Source organism: Daphnia magna, linkage group LG4 (assembly GCF_020631705.1).
Source record: "Daphnia magna isolate NIES linkage group LG4, ASM2063170v1.1, whole genome shotgun sequence".
Taxonomy (NCBI): Eukaryota; Metazoa; Arthropoda; class Branchiopoda; order Diplostraca; family Daphniidae; genus Daphnia; species Daphnia magna.
Window position 1 is genome coordinate 203040 of NC_059185.1, and position 16441 is coordinate 219480.

The following is a 16441-nucleotide window of genomic DNA, read 5'->3' on the forward strand; positions in this document are numbered from 1 at the left end:
TTACATTTCTTCGTCAATAGCAGCAGCATACGTTTTCTCGTGTTTTTTGGTACGCGTCTTCAGCTCATTGAAGAAAGAATACACCTAAATGGAAGCAACAAATACTTTGTTTTCTTCAACGTAATAGATAATAAAATCATCACATTCAATTATGAATCTATGTCAACTTAAGAAAACTTAAGCTGAAAAAAAAATTAATGTCCATTCGTCGTTAGTAGTACAACTAAGAAAGTAAACAAAAACAAAAAAGTCCAAACGTCACTGGCCCAGGAGCAAGAAACCAAGAACTCCTGGGTGGAGTCCACTTGTCGCATAGTGTATAGGACTCGCTGGGATCAGAAACATTTCTTTGTCGTGCCCAAATGTCGGAAACTAGAAGATCAAACGTCGATAGGCAGATGTCCTGGGGGAACCAGCAAGTAACAACCTAACGTCATAAAACATAAACCCCGGAGAACGTCATAAACCCTGGAGTCCTTTTAGCAACTCGGCCCCCCCCCCCCTTCAGTGCATGCCCTCCGTTAGTCGTGACTATACTGAGAACATATTCAGTTAGATAAGAAGAAGATGAAGTTTACAGGAACAGTTCATCAACAGGTGAGTACATTTTTTTTTTCATAACTGCATTTTAATTTTTACCCATTTAAATAAAACTTTCCTCAACTTGGAATAACACAGTCGACAGCAGAGAGGAAGGGGAGATGGGCTACACCATGTTAAAAAACTTGGGCAGTTTTTGGCCGACATTAGCGCCATTCTACGACTGGGAGAAACGTTTTTGTACATTCCCTACCTCTTTTTGTAAACTCAGAAATGTAATTTGGGCGCCATTTGTCAACTTTTACATGGTGCTTTTACCAGTGGTAGGATTAAAATTAGTTAGCGAATAAATTATCAATAACCTGAGTAAAAAATCTCAAAAACATCCAAAACGATCTACGTACTGCTTCTCGCAGACGTTGGATGGCGCTGTTGTTCTTTAAGTTTTTCTCCCTATGGTTTTGCCCGTCTCTCCTTCATCTCTGGTCGACACTCGACAATCTAAGAAATTCTTCTTAGCACGAGTCTATCGAAATCCTGACGCCTCATCCAACCCTATCATTTCAACCAGAATTTTGACCTTGGCTATGTGACTAGTTGACACATTCTCGGTCCCATCACCTACCGTCGAGTATTTTTGTTCAGTTTTTGCATTCCTTTTTTTTGCACTTGGTTGTCGTAATGTATTAATCCTATTACTGTTCCAGCCTCGCTAACGACATGTCTACGATTATGTTCGACCTGTTCCCAATTCTTCATAAATTAATTTTTTTCAAACAAAGCCAGTCTTTTTGGGTACTCAACCATGATGGGCTCGTCATGAGACTGGAGACTCAAGTCAATCAAAGTAATTGATTCACCCTCGTCTCTGTGCCAAACGACAAAAAAAAAAGATAAACGTTGCATTATTTTTGAAAAATTGTGCTGACAAAGAGCGTTCGTGTAAAGTTAATGTAAGAAACCTTGGTAGTTAACAGCAATGGTGTGTCGTAATGGACCGTCCAATGGCGTGTTAACCCTTCAAACTGCCTAATATTCCAATGCCAACCACATTTGGTGACAAATGATGTAGTTTCCCTGTTGTTCTCCGGTGCCATCGTCGACAGACACATCCAGTTTCGCATTGTCGTGCACGCTGTCTGCCTTTCAAGTGAAATCACGAGAAAAGTAACCACCTTCTTGTATGTTTAGTTGAACGTCAAAATGAAAGCAGTGAACGCAATGTGCAATCAACAATTAGCATCCACACTGCTAGTCGTTTTCAAGATTATCTTTCCGTGTTTGCTTTTTCTACTGATCTGGACATTGAACGATGGACGACGGCAATTGGTTGCATCAGCACCAGGACGAGGAGAAAAGTCTCGAAATATCGAACGACCATCAAACCAACGTCCGAGTATAAGACCAGAAATATTAACTGATTTTTTTATCAACTGATTTTCACGACATTCTTCGGTAAAGAGACAAGCAGATTAGAGGAAGCCGTTTGCACGGGGAACCTTCTCGATGAGCGTCACCATCATTATGAAAAAGAAACTGATGGCGATTATAGATTCACCACTGACCGGAGTGGACCGTGTCGACTTCTCCGTTACACGACTGACCGAATAGTTTCGTGCTTTGATTCGCTTCATTATGCAAAGCGATGGACTGGAAATTTGATTAAACGCAGCAACAGCTCGTTGCACTTCATGTTTATAGGCGATTCGAGAATTCGCCAACAGTTTTACAACTTTGTCGCGGTAAGCGAAATGAAATCCTATTTAAAAAGCTGTCCTTTTTTAACAGCGACAAAACGCTACGCAATTCAGTTGATTCCAGACTACGATCAAATAAGGAAGCCCATTCAAAATTCACCTTCGTTTCACGATGAATGGCGACACCTCATCGATGACAGTGTCACTGACACAGTTCATCGATGGGCAACTTCTGACCCAACTGAACGGCCTCATCTTCTTTTTCTCAGTAATATTTTTGCTAATTATATTTGCTCTTTAATTTGGGGTGGTGTCATTGTGGCTTTGATGTAGGTATAGTAGTACACCACATGCTTGGATCAAACGGCGCCGATCATCGACTTTACGAGGAGAAATTAAAAAAATTCGCTCCAGAGCTGGGCCGGTTAGCAAATGTCTCCCAAGTGATTTGGTTAAATCAATACCCAGTCGTGGAATTACCTGAAAAAATTTACGACCACAACACGTACATTTATTCAGAGAAGATAGACAACTATAACACGGCCATTCGACGTGTGTTAGAGTGAGTCAATTGATTGGTAAAAGAATATTGGCATCATGGCTACCATTTACATTTAAGTTTTTACGTAGGAATGAGAACAATGGCATCCGCATATGGGACTCGAGTGGTCCATTGGCAGAAGAGTACATCCGCTCATGTGCCGTCTTAAAACGCGATGAGATCGTTCTTGACTATGGTCGTCCCTACCTGTTCAAAGAGGCTGCCTACGCAGATTGCAATGATTACATTCACACCGGTTATTCAGCTCTTTCACAAGCTACTAATCTTTTATACAATGACATTTGCAATAACGCGATGAAATTTGATTGATCCAGAATTTCACCATCGCGTCAACTCACCATGGTTTTTGAGCAAATTCAACACGTATCGCTCCTCTAAATGTTGTTGTGCCTACGGATATTCGTGCAGGAAATGAGTTTTCATGTACAATTGAATGAGCAAGCTTGTACGTGTATACGTTGAATATGTTAATGCACTGATTGTGGATGAATGTAGTTAGATTTTTCATTTCCCCCCCTAATCGCCATTTTAGCCTTGGACATTGATGTTCGCAATACTCGGCTATACTCGTTTTTACGTTTACATACAGTATCCTCCACAAAAAAGAGGCACCCCCTCGGTAGCCCAAAAAAAAAATTCCTTATGAGCGCTAGATGGCATTGTTTTTAATTGCAAAATACAAACAAAAAAAGCTTGAAATTTTTTTTTTGTTTTGACTGCAAAAGCGAGACGGTTGCCATGATTTCAGTATTTTTTGCTGCGAGCAAAATATGGAAAACGGAGAATTTCAGAAAAAAGTCGGAGAAAGGCTAACCTCTGACTTGTTACCTTTCCCCCACCCCGACTTTTCTCTCAAGTTTTCCGTTTTCCATATTTTCTCGCAACATGAAAACTTATGCGATGGTGTTCTGGCGTAGAGCTAGCAGGATTCCTATCTGTGAGCTGCAGACACCCCTTAGGCGACAGAGATATCATCAAGTCCAAAAGTATATCATCGATTAAAAAAATTATCATTACCGTCGCGCGCAGATCATCATTCGATTTGGTCGGTACATTAGGCTTGCCATATGTCAGAGCATGAGACAACACATACTTGTTCTTCTTCAGCGCGATATTCATTGGGGGGAACGAACGTGGTCCGTTCTGCTGGGCTTGATTTATAGCTCTTTGCTACGGAACGCCGTTTGATCCATTTTTTTATAGACAACTCTTATCGCTAGCTGATCGTTTCTGTAGCAAATAAATAGCTTACTAGCACTGCCATCTAGCGTTAAAAAACGACACTAATAGGAGGGATTTGAATAGACCACGCCTTCAACGAAGGAGGAGTCCACTACATATTGAATTTATCGATCGATTGTTAGGCCCATTTCGATCGCTACTGTACAGCATAGCCTTCTATAGGAACGGCCAGGAAGCTGGCTATCTCCCTGTAGAAAAAAAGTTTGTCATCCTCCCACCGACCCACAGCCGCCTCTGGCTCTTTGTCCCTAGCGACGCCCTAGCAACGAAAGCGTGTCCTTTCCGCTTTCCACATTTTCTTTCCCAATTTTTCCATTTTTCACTGGTTGAGAGCATGCTCAGCCATATCTTGTTCAAGGGTGCAAGGGTCAGTGCCGGTCAATGCATAGGTCAGGGATAATTATTAAGAATGAGGAAAAAGTGCTGTGTAATTAATTGTTTGAATAAAAATTACGGAAAAGGAGTTTTAAACCAAAAAGTGACTTACCACACTTTCCCAAAAGATGAAAACAGAATCGAAAAATGGATAAAACATTTACACAGCAGTGTCGAAAATGGATCTTCAGCATACAGCCTCCTAAAATTCAGTGATTACACTGTTATTAGTAGTGATCATTTCGAAGAAAACTGTTTTTCTTTTTCAGTTACTGGAAATACCAAAATATTGAAGAAATCTGCTGTTCCAACGTTGTTCAAAAAGGTATAACATAGTTAAGCAGATTTTGCTTCAGTCGATAACATGATTATATATTTTTTTAAAGGTGGCAGTCATTCAGGCAAATGAACAGATTAATATGCCAAATAAAAGAATTCTGATGATGCACAACGGTAATGCTTCAACTCAACCAATTCACAGTTCTATCAATTCAACTCAAGATGCAGTAAGTTACATAGCCAAATTAGTTCACCGAATAAATAAGAAGGAAGATTTGGCATTTGCATCACAGTTCTTATTTCCCTCTTGTTCAATAATTTTTCTAACACACGTAATACATTTTCTCATTCGCGGATCTTCTTTCAATAATTCAATATTCTCTTCGCCAACTAACGTGGTTATCTTATTCACAGATTTTTGCAAACTGCTTGCCATTTTGCGAAGTTTTTTCATCACATACTGGTAACGTTGCAACTTATTTCCGTAAAAGGGACTTCCATTTTGCTTTCTGTAAATCTTTTTGGATGAACTAGCTTTCGCAGTAACCTCATTTTCAAGAGAACTCTGTAATGGTAAACGAATGTAATTGGGCTGCCCATTGGATCTGTTGTAGCTAAAGTATTTTACCACAACATTCAAGGATTGTTCCATCGTTTCAACAGATGTTACAGCTGTAGGCGGAATGTCAGTCGGAATGCACCAATCTTCAACATTAATAGAAACGGTTGTTGGAGCAATAATTTTTATTCCTTGCTTTACAACGTGGTTGATGGGTGCAACACGATTAACCAAGTCAAAAATTGTTAAGCCCTGTAGAATAATGCAATGTAGTTAGTTAGTTCTTTATTCGGTGAACTAATTTTGGCTATGTAACTTACTGCGTCTTGAGTTGAATTGATAGAACTGTGAATTGGTTGAGTTGAAGCATTACCGTTGTGCATCATCAGAATTCTTTTATTTGGCATATTAATCTGTTCATTTGCCTGAATGACTGCCACCTTTAAAAAAATATATAATCATGTTATCGACTGAAGCAAAATCTGCTTAACTATGTTATACCTTTTTGAACAACGTTGGAACAGCAGATTTCTTCAATATTTTGGTATTTCCAGTAACTGAAAAAGAAAAACAGTTTTCTTCGAAATGATCACTACTAATAACAGTGTAATCACTGAATTTTAGGAGGCTGTATGCTGAAGATCCATTTTCGACACTGCTGTGTAAATGTTTTATCCATTTTTCGATTCTGTTTTCATCTTTTGGGAAAGTGTGGTAAGTCACTTTTTGGTTTAAAACTCCTTTTCCGTAATTTTTATTCAAACAATTAATTACACAGCACTTTTCCTCATTCTTAATAATTATCCCTGACCTATGCATTGACCGGCACTGACCCTTGCACCCTTGAACAAGATATGGCTGAGCATGCTCTCAACCAGTGAAAAATGGAAAAATTGGGAAAGAAAATGTGGAAAGCGGAAAGGACACGCTTTCGTTGCTAGGGCGTCGCTAGGGACAAAGAGCCAGAGGCGGCTGTGGGTCGGTGGGAGGATGACAAACTTTTTTTCTACAGGGAGATAGCCAGCTTCCTGGCCGTTCCTATAGAAGGCTATGCTGTACAGTCAATGGCGGCATGGCGGAGACGCGCATTGGAACTTGGAAGTGGATGCATGTGCGACTTGATGTGGCGTTTCATGTGGCAGCCTCCGTTGGTAATGGTAATCGTATTAATAAATTAGGGTATGTAAGGCAATGAGTTATGGCATAATATCTCACTTAGTTCGCAGACTGGTCATTTGATGATACGTGTGAACAGTGGTAGTGCTTGGGTGCCTCAAGAGGGAATCGCAGAACATAGCCATAGAGCTAAAAGTCATAGAAGATTTTTAAACTGTTATTTGATTTTGTGTTGTTTCAGCAGTATTATGTCCTTCAACAATATATTATGTCCAAACATGGAATGAGTCGCATGTGACTAAGTCAACCAAATGTGGCAACAACAATTAGTCAGCAATGGAATTAGTCAGTGGAAAACAACACATTCATTCCTGAGGATGGTTTTGAGTTTATCTATGCTTATTGTATGTTTAATTTTTATTGTTATTATTTTTAAATTAATATCTGAGGTTTTTCTTTATCATGATTGAAATTTGCCATGTTTTCAGGCCAACTGGAAGGATTCCTCTTTTTCACAGAACTTTACCATTTTCATGGTATACTTAACTGCTTGTCAGCGGATTGTCACTTGGCATCATTAGAATGGTACAGTATATTTGCCCATTATTTCTTTTAGTTTTTTTTGTGATCATATGTCTCTCACAGTGTTTGCATTTCTTCAGGTATGGTCCATATCAGCAGTGTTATGATGCACTTCTTAAATACACCAATCCCTCAGAAAATATTCGAATTGAAATTATGGAAATTTCTGCCCTTCATGCAGAACTGCACAATGATGGGTTCGTATAAATAAGCTTGAAATGACAAACCAACAGTATTTTTGGTTCGGCTTACACATGCAGCTCTATGACATGTTGATGTTAGCTAAATTGTTATTAATCGTAGGGGTAGGTAGTATGAAATGAAATATCTTCTCTTGGATGTTTTTTGTCTATGTATTTGTTTGAGATGACTCTTGATGCAGGAAGCTTTTCCTGCTTCTTACAAAAAGGGACATTGGATGCCTTAATGTCTAATACCAACCAAGTGTCATTGCAAAGATAGGTCAAAGATATATTAATATAGATTACACTCTGAGTGATGGTGACATGGTAAAAAGAGAGAGCAGTATGAATATTTGCTGCATCATTTACTTCTATTATTTATATCTTCAAGGTATCTTACTGATTTCTATTGGTTTTATTTGTGGAAAGAATATCTTGAGCGGGAGAATTGGATCACAATTGACTAGATGTTTTACTATTTTAAATGAGTTTATCACAAAGAATTTTTTACTGATTCATGTTCTGTTTCTGTAATGTAGGTAGAATAATCGCAATGTCGTGGTAGTAATTCGCGAGAGATATGCCAATAGGGTTTCGCTGTTTTCAGTAAGTGTATCAGCAAGAATGTTATACTGAAGCCCACTTAATTTCTTTAATGTAGATTCGCAATCGTAATGGATTTGAAGAGGATATTGATGGAGTTTTGGTATAAAAAAGTACATGTTCGTTGGAAGGGCACCGAAGAGTTCCGGATCCTTTTACTATCGCACATGTTATGGTATTTTTACAAAAATCATTGAAGTGCTTATTTGGAACCCCTTGTTTTCTGTGGCCCCGTTTCCCCCTTGACTTATATTATTTTCTTTAACCCTTTAGTGCGTGTAAAACTAAAGACTAAAAGAAGAAGAATGATTCAAAAACTGTGGGAGAGAATCATCAAAGAATTATACTCGTTTAGGTAATCCTTTCGGATTCAATTCCGCCGTTTGTGCTGCCCTTTTCTCTAAAGCACTTCTACAGAGTGACGGCTCGTCGCGAGTGCATGACATCCATATCGATAACGGTTTCCTGCGTAAAGACGAATCCGAGCAAGTCGTCACTAGTTTACAGCAACTCCGGCTCAATCTTCGGGTAATTTGAGATACTTTTCTGGACTTTTCAGAATCTTATAATTGGCCAAAGTTTGATACGAGATTAATTGATACGTCGTCCTGTCACATCTCAAATTCTATGGTTTATAATTCTTTTTCTTTAACAGAGCTCTTTTCCAGACAGTGGCTTCTCATTTCTATCGTCATACCAGCGATCAGATTTGATGTTTGGAATTGTTTTGGGTTGCTAAAGCAAGATTGACTTTCTACGATACTTCCACCAACGTGCATGGTCGCCAAACTTTGTCGTTGTGTCGGACTGTAAATCCGGAAGATAAACGTCGAATTATTGGCGATATGTTTGTCAAAGTGATAGATAGAACGGCTAACGTTTTAAATGTCACTTGGGATAATCTACTTCTCGGACAAGGTATCAAACTTCTCTTTTTTGTTGTTGCATGTATTATATTAACTAATATCACTGCGTAGCGTTTATTAACCATAGTTTACTTTTACAACTATGAAAATCTTGAAAAAATGAGGAAGTAGAAAAATTATATATATATTTTATTTTGTGGCGAAACCGGTTGCCACAACAGCTGACATTTTCCGTATATTTTCAAGACATCTAGGGGAGAAATAACTAACTCCGTAGAATTTTTATTGGTATGTCAGCTGTTCCATTTCGCGTGGCTTCGGACAGAGGATGGCTGCTGAAACGAACGTCTCTTCTTGAAATTTTACCACTGATTCCGTGTATTTTGAGTTGCATCTTGTGAATTCAATCAATGCAGAGTTGTTCAAGGTATTATGGAAAAAATTCATGTTAAAGTAACATTGTACCACTTATACTTTAAATTTTTAAAGGAGGAACATGGCTTGGCTTTGCTTTGCTAGCACGTTTTTCATCTCCGTTAGTCTGATATACCCATTTTGTTTCAAAGGTGATAGGTAAAAAGACTAGTTCTTTATAATCTTTTTCTCTATCCAAATCTCTTAGATTCTTGGAGGTGTCATCAGGTGATGTTAGAATTTATTGGGTATTAGTTTGTTTTTTAAATCAAGATTTCAGGTCTTTGAGATGTACCTGATGTACTGTGGTGGCCGCAAAATCATTCAATGACTTGGTTCAATCTAGGACTTGGTCTTTTCTATAGTGGTCAACAGTTTTAATTTGCAGAGATCCTGGAGGCACCTGATGTGTTTCATTGGCGTTGGAGTCGCTAGGTGACAGTAATGTTATGTTGTCAGTTTAAATAAAACATATCCAGTATCATTCTTGTGTTTGTAGAATTATTACTTCATTTGATGGAAACAAAGGAGTTAAAGAAGGTAATGGTTAACTCCTTTTGTGATGCCACCATGTGAAGTTAGTTTGTTTCAGTCATTTTTTCCTTTTTTTTTGTCAAGTGATTGCACTTGAAGTCTAATGGAACAAAGAAAACAATTTATTCACTGATGTTTCACCGACTCTGAAATCTTTTGAAATAAGTACTTGTGAAAAGGCTGGACTTAAAGTGAAATAGGTTGGGAAAACAAATAATCTAAGTTTATCTTTGATTTGAATAAATTCGAATAAGGTGAAATGAAATAAACACGAAGAATAAATTAAAATTGAAATAGTTTTTATTGTCCCACCTCCTCCCAACAATTCCACCACTATTTTATATAACAATATACATACACACAAATATTTACACAAACATACATACACTAAACTAAGTTAACCCGTTGGCTGCCAGGCCACGCAACCCGTAGGTTGCTTAAACTACAGTAACTAAACATCGCGTCTTAAGGATCGCGAACAAGGTGGGACTTGTCCGAAGACAAGTCCGGGCTGACACGGTGACGGAATCCATTACAGGGAATGCACACCCTCAGGAATCCGCCACCGCATCGACAAAGAGAAGTCCCTACTGGTGCATTGCCTAAGGCGCCTTGCGGCGAAGGCCATTGCGGCCGGTCCCTACAAGCTACAAAAAAATGGGACGCAAACGGGGTGGCAGCCAACGGGTTAACTTAAACATAATAATGTAAAACAAAACAATACCAGAGCGAAGATCAACGGTGAATTCCCAACGTGAAGGGCGAAAGAGAGGCCGGCGACGAGGTGATGGCGTAGACAAAGACGGCGAAGACGCCGAGACGGAGGTGAAGGCGAAGACGCAGAGACGGAGGTGAAGGCGAAGATGACTACGACGACGAGACGGAGATGAAGGAGAAGACGACTAAGACGACGAGACGGAGATGAAGGAGAAGACGACTAAGACGACGAGACGGAGATGAAGGAGAAGACGACTAAGACGACGAGACGGAGATGAAGGCGAAGACATCAACGAAGACAGCGATGAGGTGAAGTCGTAGACAACAACGACAGGAAGACGAAGAAAATGTAGTTCTAAATAGATCAAATGAGGCAAAAAAAGAAGTAAGTGATTTTGAGCGGAAAATGGCATTTGTCTGATAAAACGATGAAAAAGACAAATAACTTACGCGTGTGGTCCACTGGGGGCGAAACTGCCGAAATTGCCAAAACGGCAGTGTCGTACCGAAGGAAGATGAATATTTGCAGTCCTGCCATAGAAGTTTTTGTTACAACACAACAATGCTCATAATATAGAAACTTAAAATACCAAAAAATGGAGATGCTGTTAAAGCCTATCCATGTGAGCTGGCTAAGTAATGGTGAGAAGAACAGCAGGATTAACAATGAAGATTTCCGTGTACACAACAAAGATTTATTAAAAATGAGAAATCCAGATAATCCACCAAATTAAAATACCATGGAAAGGCAATGATGATGAATCTTATTCAATGTTGGCATTCAGCACATTAAGAAGAGAGGAAGAGAAGCCTGTGTAGAGAAAATTGTTACAGATGTGTGTAGTGGAAGATAAGTTATGTTCTGAAATACCACATTGAAGAGCTGAAGGGTTGATGGTTGGCTAATCAGAGAAACTTGGAAATCTGGATACCTGGGATGCTGAGGGTGGATGGTTAGCAACACAAAGTAGATGAAGACTCTGCCGTTGACTGACGAGAGAACACATCACTAAGCTTAAACAAAAGGCTTGAGGTCCATTAACAGTACTTCAACTGGATGGTGATCTTCATGTAAGCAATAGTGGCCTTCTCAAAGTGTCAGGATCTCTTGTGGTACATTGATAGCAGGAATGCAGGCTGCTGGTTCAGTAGCTAGCATAGCTGACAAAGCGAAACACCAACACAGACAAAAAGCAATCTATTTCAAGGGTTTCCTATTCAATATATACCCAACTATAGCAATACTGAATAGACAACAACATACCGTATATTTTTTGACGAAAAATCCTTTTAAACACATAACAGCGTAACGTAACAAACACCCATTTAACTTGTCACTCATAATCTTCATCATAAACGCACAAAAACGCCATCTAGAGTTTCGGCCTAGAACCAAAAATTATATTTTATTTTGAATGTTGAAAGAGGTACAATACTTGCTTTTAAGAACTTGAATTTTGTTAATCTCTGATAGCTGAATTCCAATTTTAGGCATTTCATCCTAGAAAATAGACTACTAGTTGCAGCACGAAACGGCTAAACATTTGTAGGTAAAACTGTCGTAGCTCGTAGGATAAGCCTGTAGTGTTGAAAGCAAGAAAAACACGGAATAATAGCTACCACACCCTAACGAATGCGAGAAAAGTATTTGAAATTGTTAGAACATTAAAGCTCATTTTTTACTTTTTGCATATTATCACGGAAATTTTCCGGAAGTAACCGGAAGTAGCCAATATCTCAGGAAATAATTATCCCATAACAAAATGAGTAGGATTTTCGTGATCCTTATTAAATTTGGGATGGGAATGACTTGGTTTTTCCTAAAAGTCGGATTTGACAAGAATCGCGATTTTTCATGAACTAGTTCAGGAAAATTTGCGATTTTTGACGATTTTGGGGTATTTTGAGTTTATAGGTGGAATCGACCCCAAATTAGACGAGGATCACAAAAATGTGAATCTTTTATCTGACAGACCCACAAATAAGGAGTTATTTGGTATTTTAAAACCAGAAGTAAACCGCAAGTTGAAATTCCGGAAATCTAAAAAATGAACTTTGTTCTCCTTCAAATGGTTAACAAGATTTTGATAGTTGTAAAAGTAAACTATTGTTAAAAGCTTAAAAAGCTATGCGGTGTTTTAAAAGTTCTAAAAGTACAATTTCAGTTCTGACACCTAAATAGACTTGAATCGAAAAATCATACATTTAACACGATTAAACCACTTACTTACTTGATATTTAGTGAAAACCTGCAACCGAAATATGACAGTACTTGTCAAAACAATGTTTTGGGTTCTACTAGTATCTGGCTGGATGCAGCTAGACTACGCAAGGCCCTTTCAATGGTTCGTCTGCTCCCGAGCTGCTTCGTATGCGTGAATGAAAATGCCACCAGGAATTACATTATTTAACTTTTATTACCCTCCACTTATCCATTCTTCATGGATTAATCAACAAGTATCATCAATCAATCCCCTGTAAAGTGAAGAACACCTCTGGATTTTACGAATAATAATATAACTAAATATAAATATATAACCAGGACCAGGAAACGGGTGACATTCCAGTAATACTGTGGACAGACCCAGCCCACAACCTAAGACCTTACTTCATCTTTATGGAAATGAAATCTATTGGGAAAAATTGCGAAAAGGGTAAAGATCTTACTGGAATGCTACAACGCAATTACCTTTAAAAGGTTCTACTACACGACCGTAAATGCGCAACTGACGAACCATTTCGGAATCGTTATGATGAGTCTTTATGGCATCAACGCGCGAAGAAGCCATATGCGAAGCGGCCCCAATTAAATCAGGTCTCAAAGAAACTATAATATTTTCATATATGATGACATAGAATATTAGGCAATATAATACATGCAACAACAAAAAAGAGAAGTTTGATACCTTGTCCGAGAAGTAGATTATCCCAAGTGACATTTAAATCGTTAGCCGTTCTAATTATCACTTTGACAAACATATCGCCAATAATTCGACGTTTATCTTCCGGATTTACAGTCCGACACAACGACAAAGTTTGGCGACCATGCACGTTGGTGGAAGTATCGTAGAAAGTCAATCTTGCTTTAGCAACCCAAAACAATTCCAAACATCAAATCTGATCGCTGGTATGACGATAGAAATGAGAAGCCACTGTCTGGAAAAGAGCTCTGTTAAAGAAAAAGAATTATAAACCATAGAATTTGAGATGTGACAGGACGACGTATCAATTAATCTCGTATCAAACTTTGGCCAATTATAAGATTCTGAAAAGTCCAGAAAAGTATCTCAAATTACCCGAAGATTGAGCCGGAGTTGCTGTAAACTAGTGACGACTTGCTCGGATTCGTCTTTACGCGGGAAACCGTTATCGATATGGATGTCATGCACTCGCGACGAGTCGTCACTCTGTAGAAGTGCTTTAGAGAAAAGGGCAGCACAAACGGCGGAATCGAATCCGAAAGGATTACCTAAACGAGTATAATTCTTTGATGATTCTCTCCCACAGTTTTTGAATCATTCTTCTTCTTTTAGTCTTTAGTTTTACACGCACTAAAGGGTTAAAGAAAATAATATAAGTCAAGGGGGAAACGGGGCCACAGAAAACAAGGGGTTCCAAATAAGCACTTCAATGATTTTTGTAAAAATACCATAACATGTGCGATAGTAAAAGGATCCGGAACTCTTCGGTGCCCTTCCAACGAACATGTACTTTTTTATACCAAAACTCCATCAATATCCTCTTCAAATCCATTACGATTGCGAATCTACATTAAAGAAATTAAGTGGGCTTCAGTATAACATTCTTGCTGATACACTTACTGAAAACAGCGAAACCCTATTGGCATATCTCTCGCGAATTACTACCACGGCATTGCGATTATTCTACCTACATTACAGAAACAGAACATGAATCAGTAAAAAATTCTTTGTGATAAACTCATTTAAAATAGTAAAACATCTAGTCAATTGTGATCCAATTCTCCCGCTCAAGATATTCTTTCCACAAATAAAACCAATAGAAATCAGTAAGATACCTTGAAGATATAAATAATAGAAGTAAATGATGCAGCAAATATTCATACTGCTCTCTCTTTTTACCATGTCACCATCACTCAGAGTGTAATCTATATTAATATATCTTTGACCTATCTTTGCAATGACACTTGGTTGGTATTAGACATTAAGGCATCCAATGTCCCTTTTTGTAAGAAGCAGGAAAAGCTTCCTGCATCAAGAGTCATCTCAAACAAATACATAGACAAAAAACATCCAAGAGAAGATATTTCATTTCATACTACCTACCCCTATGATTAATAACAATTCAGCTAACATCAACATGTCATAGAGCTGCATGTGTAAGCCGAACCAAAAATACTGTTGGTTTGTCATTTGAAGCTTGTTTATACGAACCCATCATTGTGCAGTTCTGCATGAAGGGCAGAAATTTCCATAATTTCAATTCGAATATTTTCTGAGGGATTGGTGTATTTAAGAAGTGCATCATAACACTGCTGATATGGACCATACCTGAAGAAATGCAAACACTGTGAGAGACATATGATCACAAAAAAAACTAAAAGAAATAATGGGCAAATATACTGTACCATTCTAATGATGCCAAGTGACAATCCGCTGACAAGCAGTTAAGTATACCATGAAAATGGTAAAGTTCTGTAAAAAGAGGAATCCTTCCAGTTGGCCTGAAAACATGGCAAATTTCAATCATGATAAAGAAAAACCTCAGATATTAATTTAAAAATAATAACAATAAAAATTAAACATACAATAAGCATAGATAAACTCAAAACCATCCTCAGGAATGAATGTGTTGTTTTCCACTGACTAATTCCATTGCTGACTAATTGTTGTTGCCACATTTGGTTGACTTAGTCACATGCGACTCATTCCATGTTTGGACATAATATATTGTTGAAGGACATAATACTGCTGAAACAACACAAAATCAAATAACAGTTTAAAAATCTTCTATGACTTTTAGCTCTATGGCTATGTTCTGCGATTCCCTCTTGAGGCACCCAAGCACTACCACTGTTCACACGTATCATCAAATGACCAGTCTGCGAACTAAGTGAGATATTATGGCATAACTCATTGCCTTACATACCCTAATTTATTAATACGATTACCATTACCAACGGAGCCTCCCACATGCAACGCCACATCAAGTCTCACATGCATCCACTTCCAAGTTCCAATGCGCGTCTCCGCCATGCCGCCATTGACTGTACAGTAGCGATCGAAATGGGCCTAACAATCGATCGATAAATTCAATATGTAGTGGACTCCTCCTTCGTTGAAGGCGTGGTCTATTCAAATCCCTCCTATTAGTGTTGTTTTTTTACGTTAGATGGCAGTGCTAGTTAGCTATTTATTTGCTACAGAAACGATCAGCTAGCGATAAGAGTTGTCTATAAAAAAATGGATCAAACGGCGTTCCGTACTTTGCAAAGGGCACCTTCTTGGTTAGCGTCACGTTCGTTATGAACAAAACAAAGACGATGGCAGCAACCGATTCATATGGTTACGACTCTTAAAAAATCGTCAAAAAAATTTGAAGGTCTATACGATTATTAGATAAACGAGAAACCCAGTGGACAAACCTGTACTACAAAAGCGAAAGAATCGAAATCGCTTTCCCCTCAACCTTGTCAAAACTGAAAGAAGGAACCCTTTTCTTTGTTGTTTTCCTTTCGGTTTTATGAACCATGAAAATGACTCCCTTCTAAATAAAGAAGTTTCTTTATTCGATGTGTTCGACGGCATTGGTCTTCACTCAGGGTCAAACAGTGAGAGCGAGCGTTTCTCTCAGCAGAGCGGGAACAACCAACACTACTCGATATCTCTGCTGAGAGCGTTTTTCAGTCGGCGAGGAAGTGGGTCTAGTGCACACGATCATTTCGTCATCTAGGTGAGTTTTCATTTTGGCCTTTATGGGTGAACCGTCAATATGCTTTACGTTATTGAAATTGGAACATAAAAAGCCGAGATCAAAACGATTGCTTTGATCTAAATGTTTTGTTTTCGATTGTGCTGCCATTCAGTTTCTCATTTTCATCGTTGTGCGTTTTCGCGTTTCAGATGAAATCACGAAATAATGAGTCACGTGAAAATGAAAGCAGTCAACATTATGTGGCAATTCAATCGACACAG

The 16441-nt window shown here is 38.4% G+C and overlaps 3 protein-coding genes and 2 long non-coding RNA genes across 55 annotated transcripts; 3 read left to right on the forward strand and 2 right to left on the reverse strand.

The window, feature by feature from the left end:
* The first annotated feature begins 493 nt into the window (after positions 1 to 493).
* Positions 494 to 3498, forward strand: LOC116921824. 3 transcript variants are annotated; one of them, XM_032928181.2, is made up of 7 exons: positions 494 to 597; positions 1732 to 1936; positions 2002 to 2282; positions 2352 to 2505; positions 2571 to 2799; positions 2868 to 3034; positions 3114 to 3498. In XM_032928181.2, exons 1-7 carry the CDS (start codon positions 568 to 570, stop codon positions 3212 to 3214), a joined length of 1167 nt encoding a protein of 388 aa, XP_032784072.2. In that variant the 5' UTR covers positions 494 to 567; the 3' UTR covers positions 3215 to 3498. The 3 variants fall into 3 exon arrangements, with proteins under 3 accessions (XP_032784072.2, XP_045028043.1, XP_045028044.1); XM_045172108.1 differs by lacking the exon at positions 494 to 597 and adding an exon at positions 664 to 1171; XM_045172109.1 differs by lacking the exon at positions 494 to 597 and adding an exon at positions 1179 to 1387.
* A 692-nt stretch (positions 3499 to 4190) lies between these two features.
* LOC123471162 lies at positions 4191 to 5721 on the forward strand. Its single transcript, XR_006645346.1, has 2 exons — positions 4191 to 4741; positions 4803 to 5721. It is a non-coding gene; the product is annotated as an uncharacterized LOC123471162 (long non-coding RNA).
* Positions 4776 to 6280, reverse strand: LOC116934368. The gene is made up of 5 exons (XM_045172113.1): positions 6065 to 6280; positions 5756 to 6005; positions 5575 to 5694; positions 5324 to 5506; positions 4776 to 5260 (listed from the first exon to the last, which is right to left on the reverse strand). The coding sequence occupies exons 1-5, from the start codon at positions 6118 to 6120 to the stop codon at positions 4946 to 4948; spliced, it is 924 nt and encodes a 307-aa protein (XP_045028048.1). The 5' UTR covers positions 6121 to 6280; the 3' UTR covers positions 4776 to 4945.
* A 21-nt stretch (positions 6281 to 6301) lies between these two features.
* On the forward strand, positions 6302 to 9501 carry LOC116921615. 22 transcript variants are annotated; one of them, XR_006645301.1, is made up of 11 exons: positions 6302 to 6411; positions 6474 to 6774; positions 6859 to 6955; positions 7033 to 7149; positions 7674 to 7740; positions 7796 to 7912; positions 8011 to 8092; positions 8155 to 8265; positions 8393 to 8655; positions 8850 to 9030; positions 9093 to 9501. XR_006645301.1 is itself a non-coding variant. In XM_045172121.1 (5 exons), exons 2-5 carry the CDS (start codon positions 6682 to 6684, stop codon positions 7932 to 7934), a joined length of 453 nt encoding a protein of 150 aa, XP_045028056.1. In that variant the 5' UTR covers positions 6302 to 6411; positions 6474 to 6681; the 3' UTR covers positions 7935 to 8099. The 22 variants fall into 22 exon arrangements, 1 of the variants encoding a protein (XP_045028056.1); XR_006645296.1 differs by having other exon boundaries at positions 7796 to 8265; positions 9093 to 9245; positions 9298 to 9501; XR_006645292.1 differs by having other exon boundaries at positions 7796 to 8265; positions 9093 to 9176; positions 9298 to 9501.
* A 653-nt stretch (positions 9502 to 10154) lies between these two features.
* LOC116921607 lies at positions 10155 to 15723 on the reverse strand. 28 transcript variants are annotated; one of them, XR_006645334.1, is made up of 16 exons: positions 15418 to 15723; positions 15055 to 15355; positions 14875 to 14970; positions 14573 to 14797; positions 14369 to 14495; positions 14090 to 14304; positions 13565 to 14034; positions 13175 to 13437; positions 12958 to 13095; positions 12500 to 12898; positions 11533 to 11894; positions 11140 to 11466; positions 11008 to 11079; positions 10859 to 10900; positions 10719 to 10799; positions 10155 to 10623 (listed from the first exon to the last, which is right to left on the reverse strand). It is a non-coding gene; the product is annotated as an uncharacterized LOC116921607 (long non-coding RNA). The 28 variants fall into 28 exon arrangements; XR_006645333.1 differs by having other exon boundaries at positions 10156 to 10623; positions 14090 to 14156; positions 14227 to 14304; positions 14369 to 14797; positions 15418 to 15722; XR_006645332.1 differs by having other exon boundaries at positions 10156 to 10623; positions 13565 to 13675; positions 13738 to 13819; ... (1 more) ...; positions 14090 to 14797; positions 15418 to 15722.
* Positions 15724 to 16441: the final 718 nt, after the last annotated feature.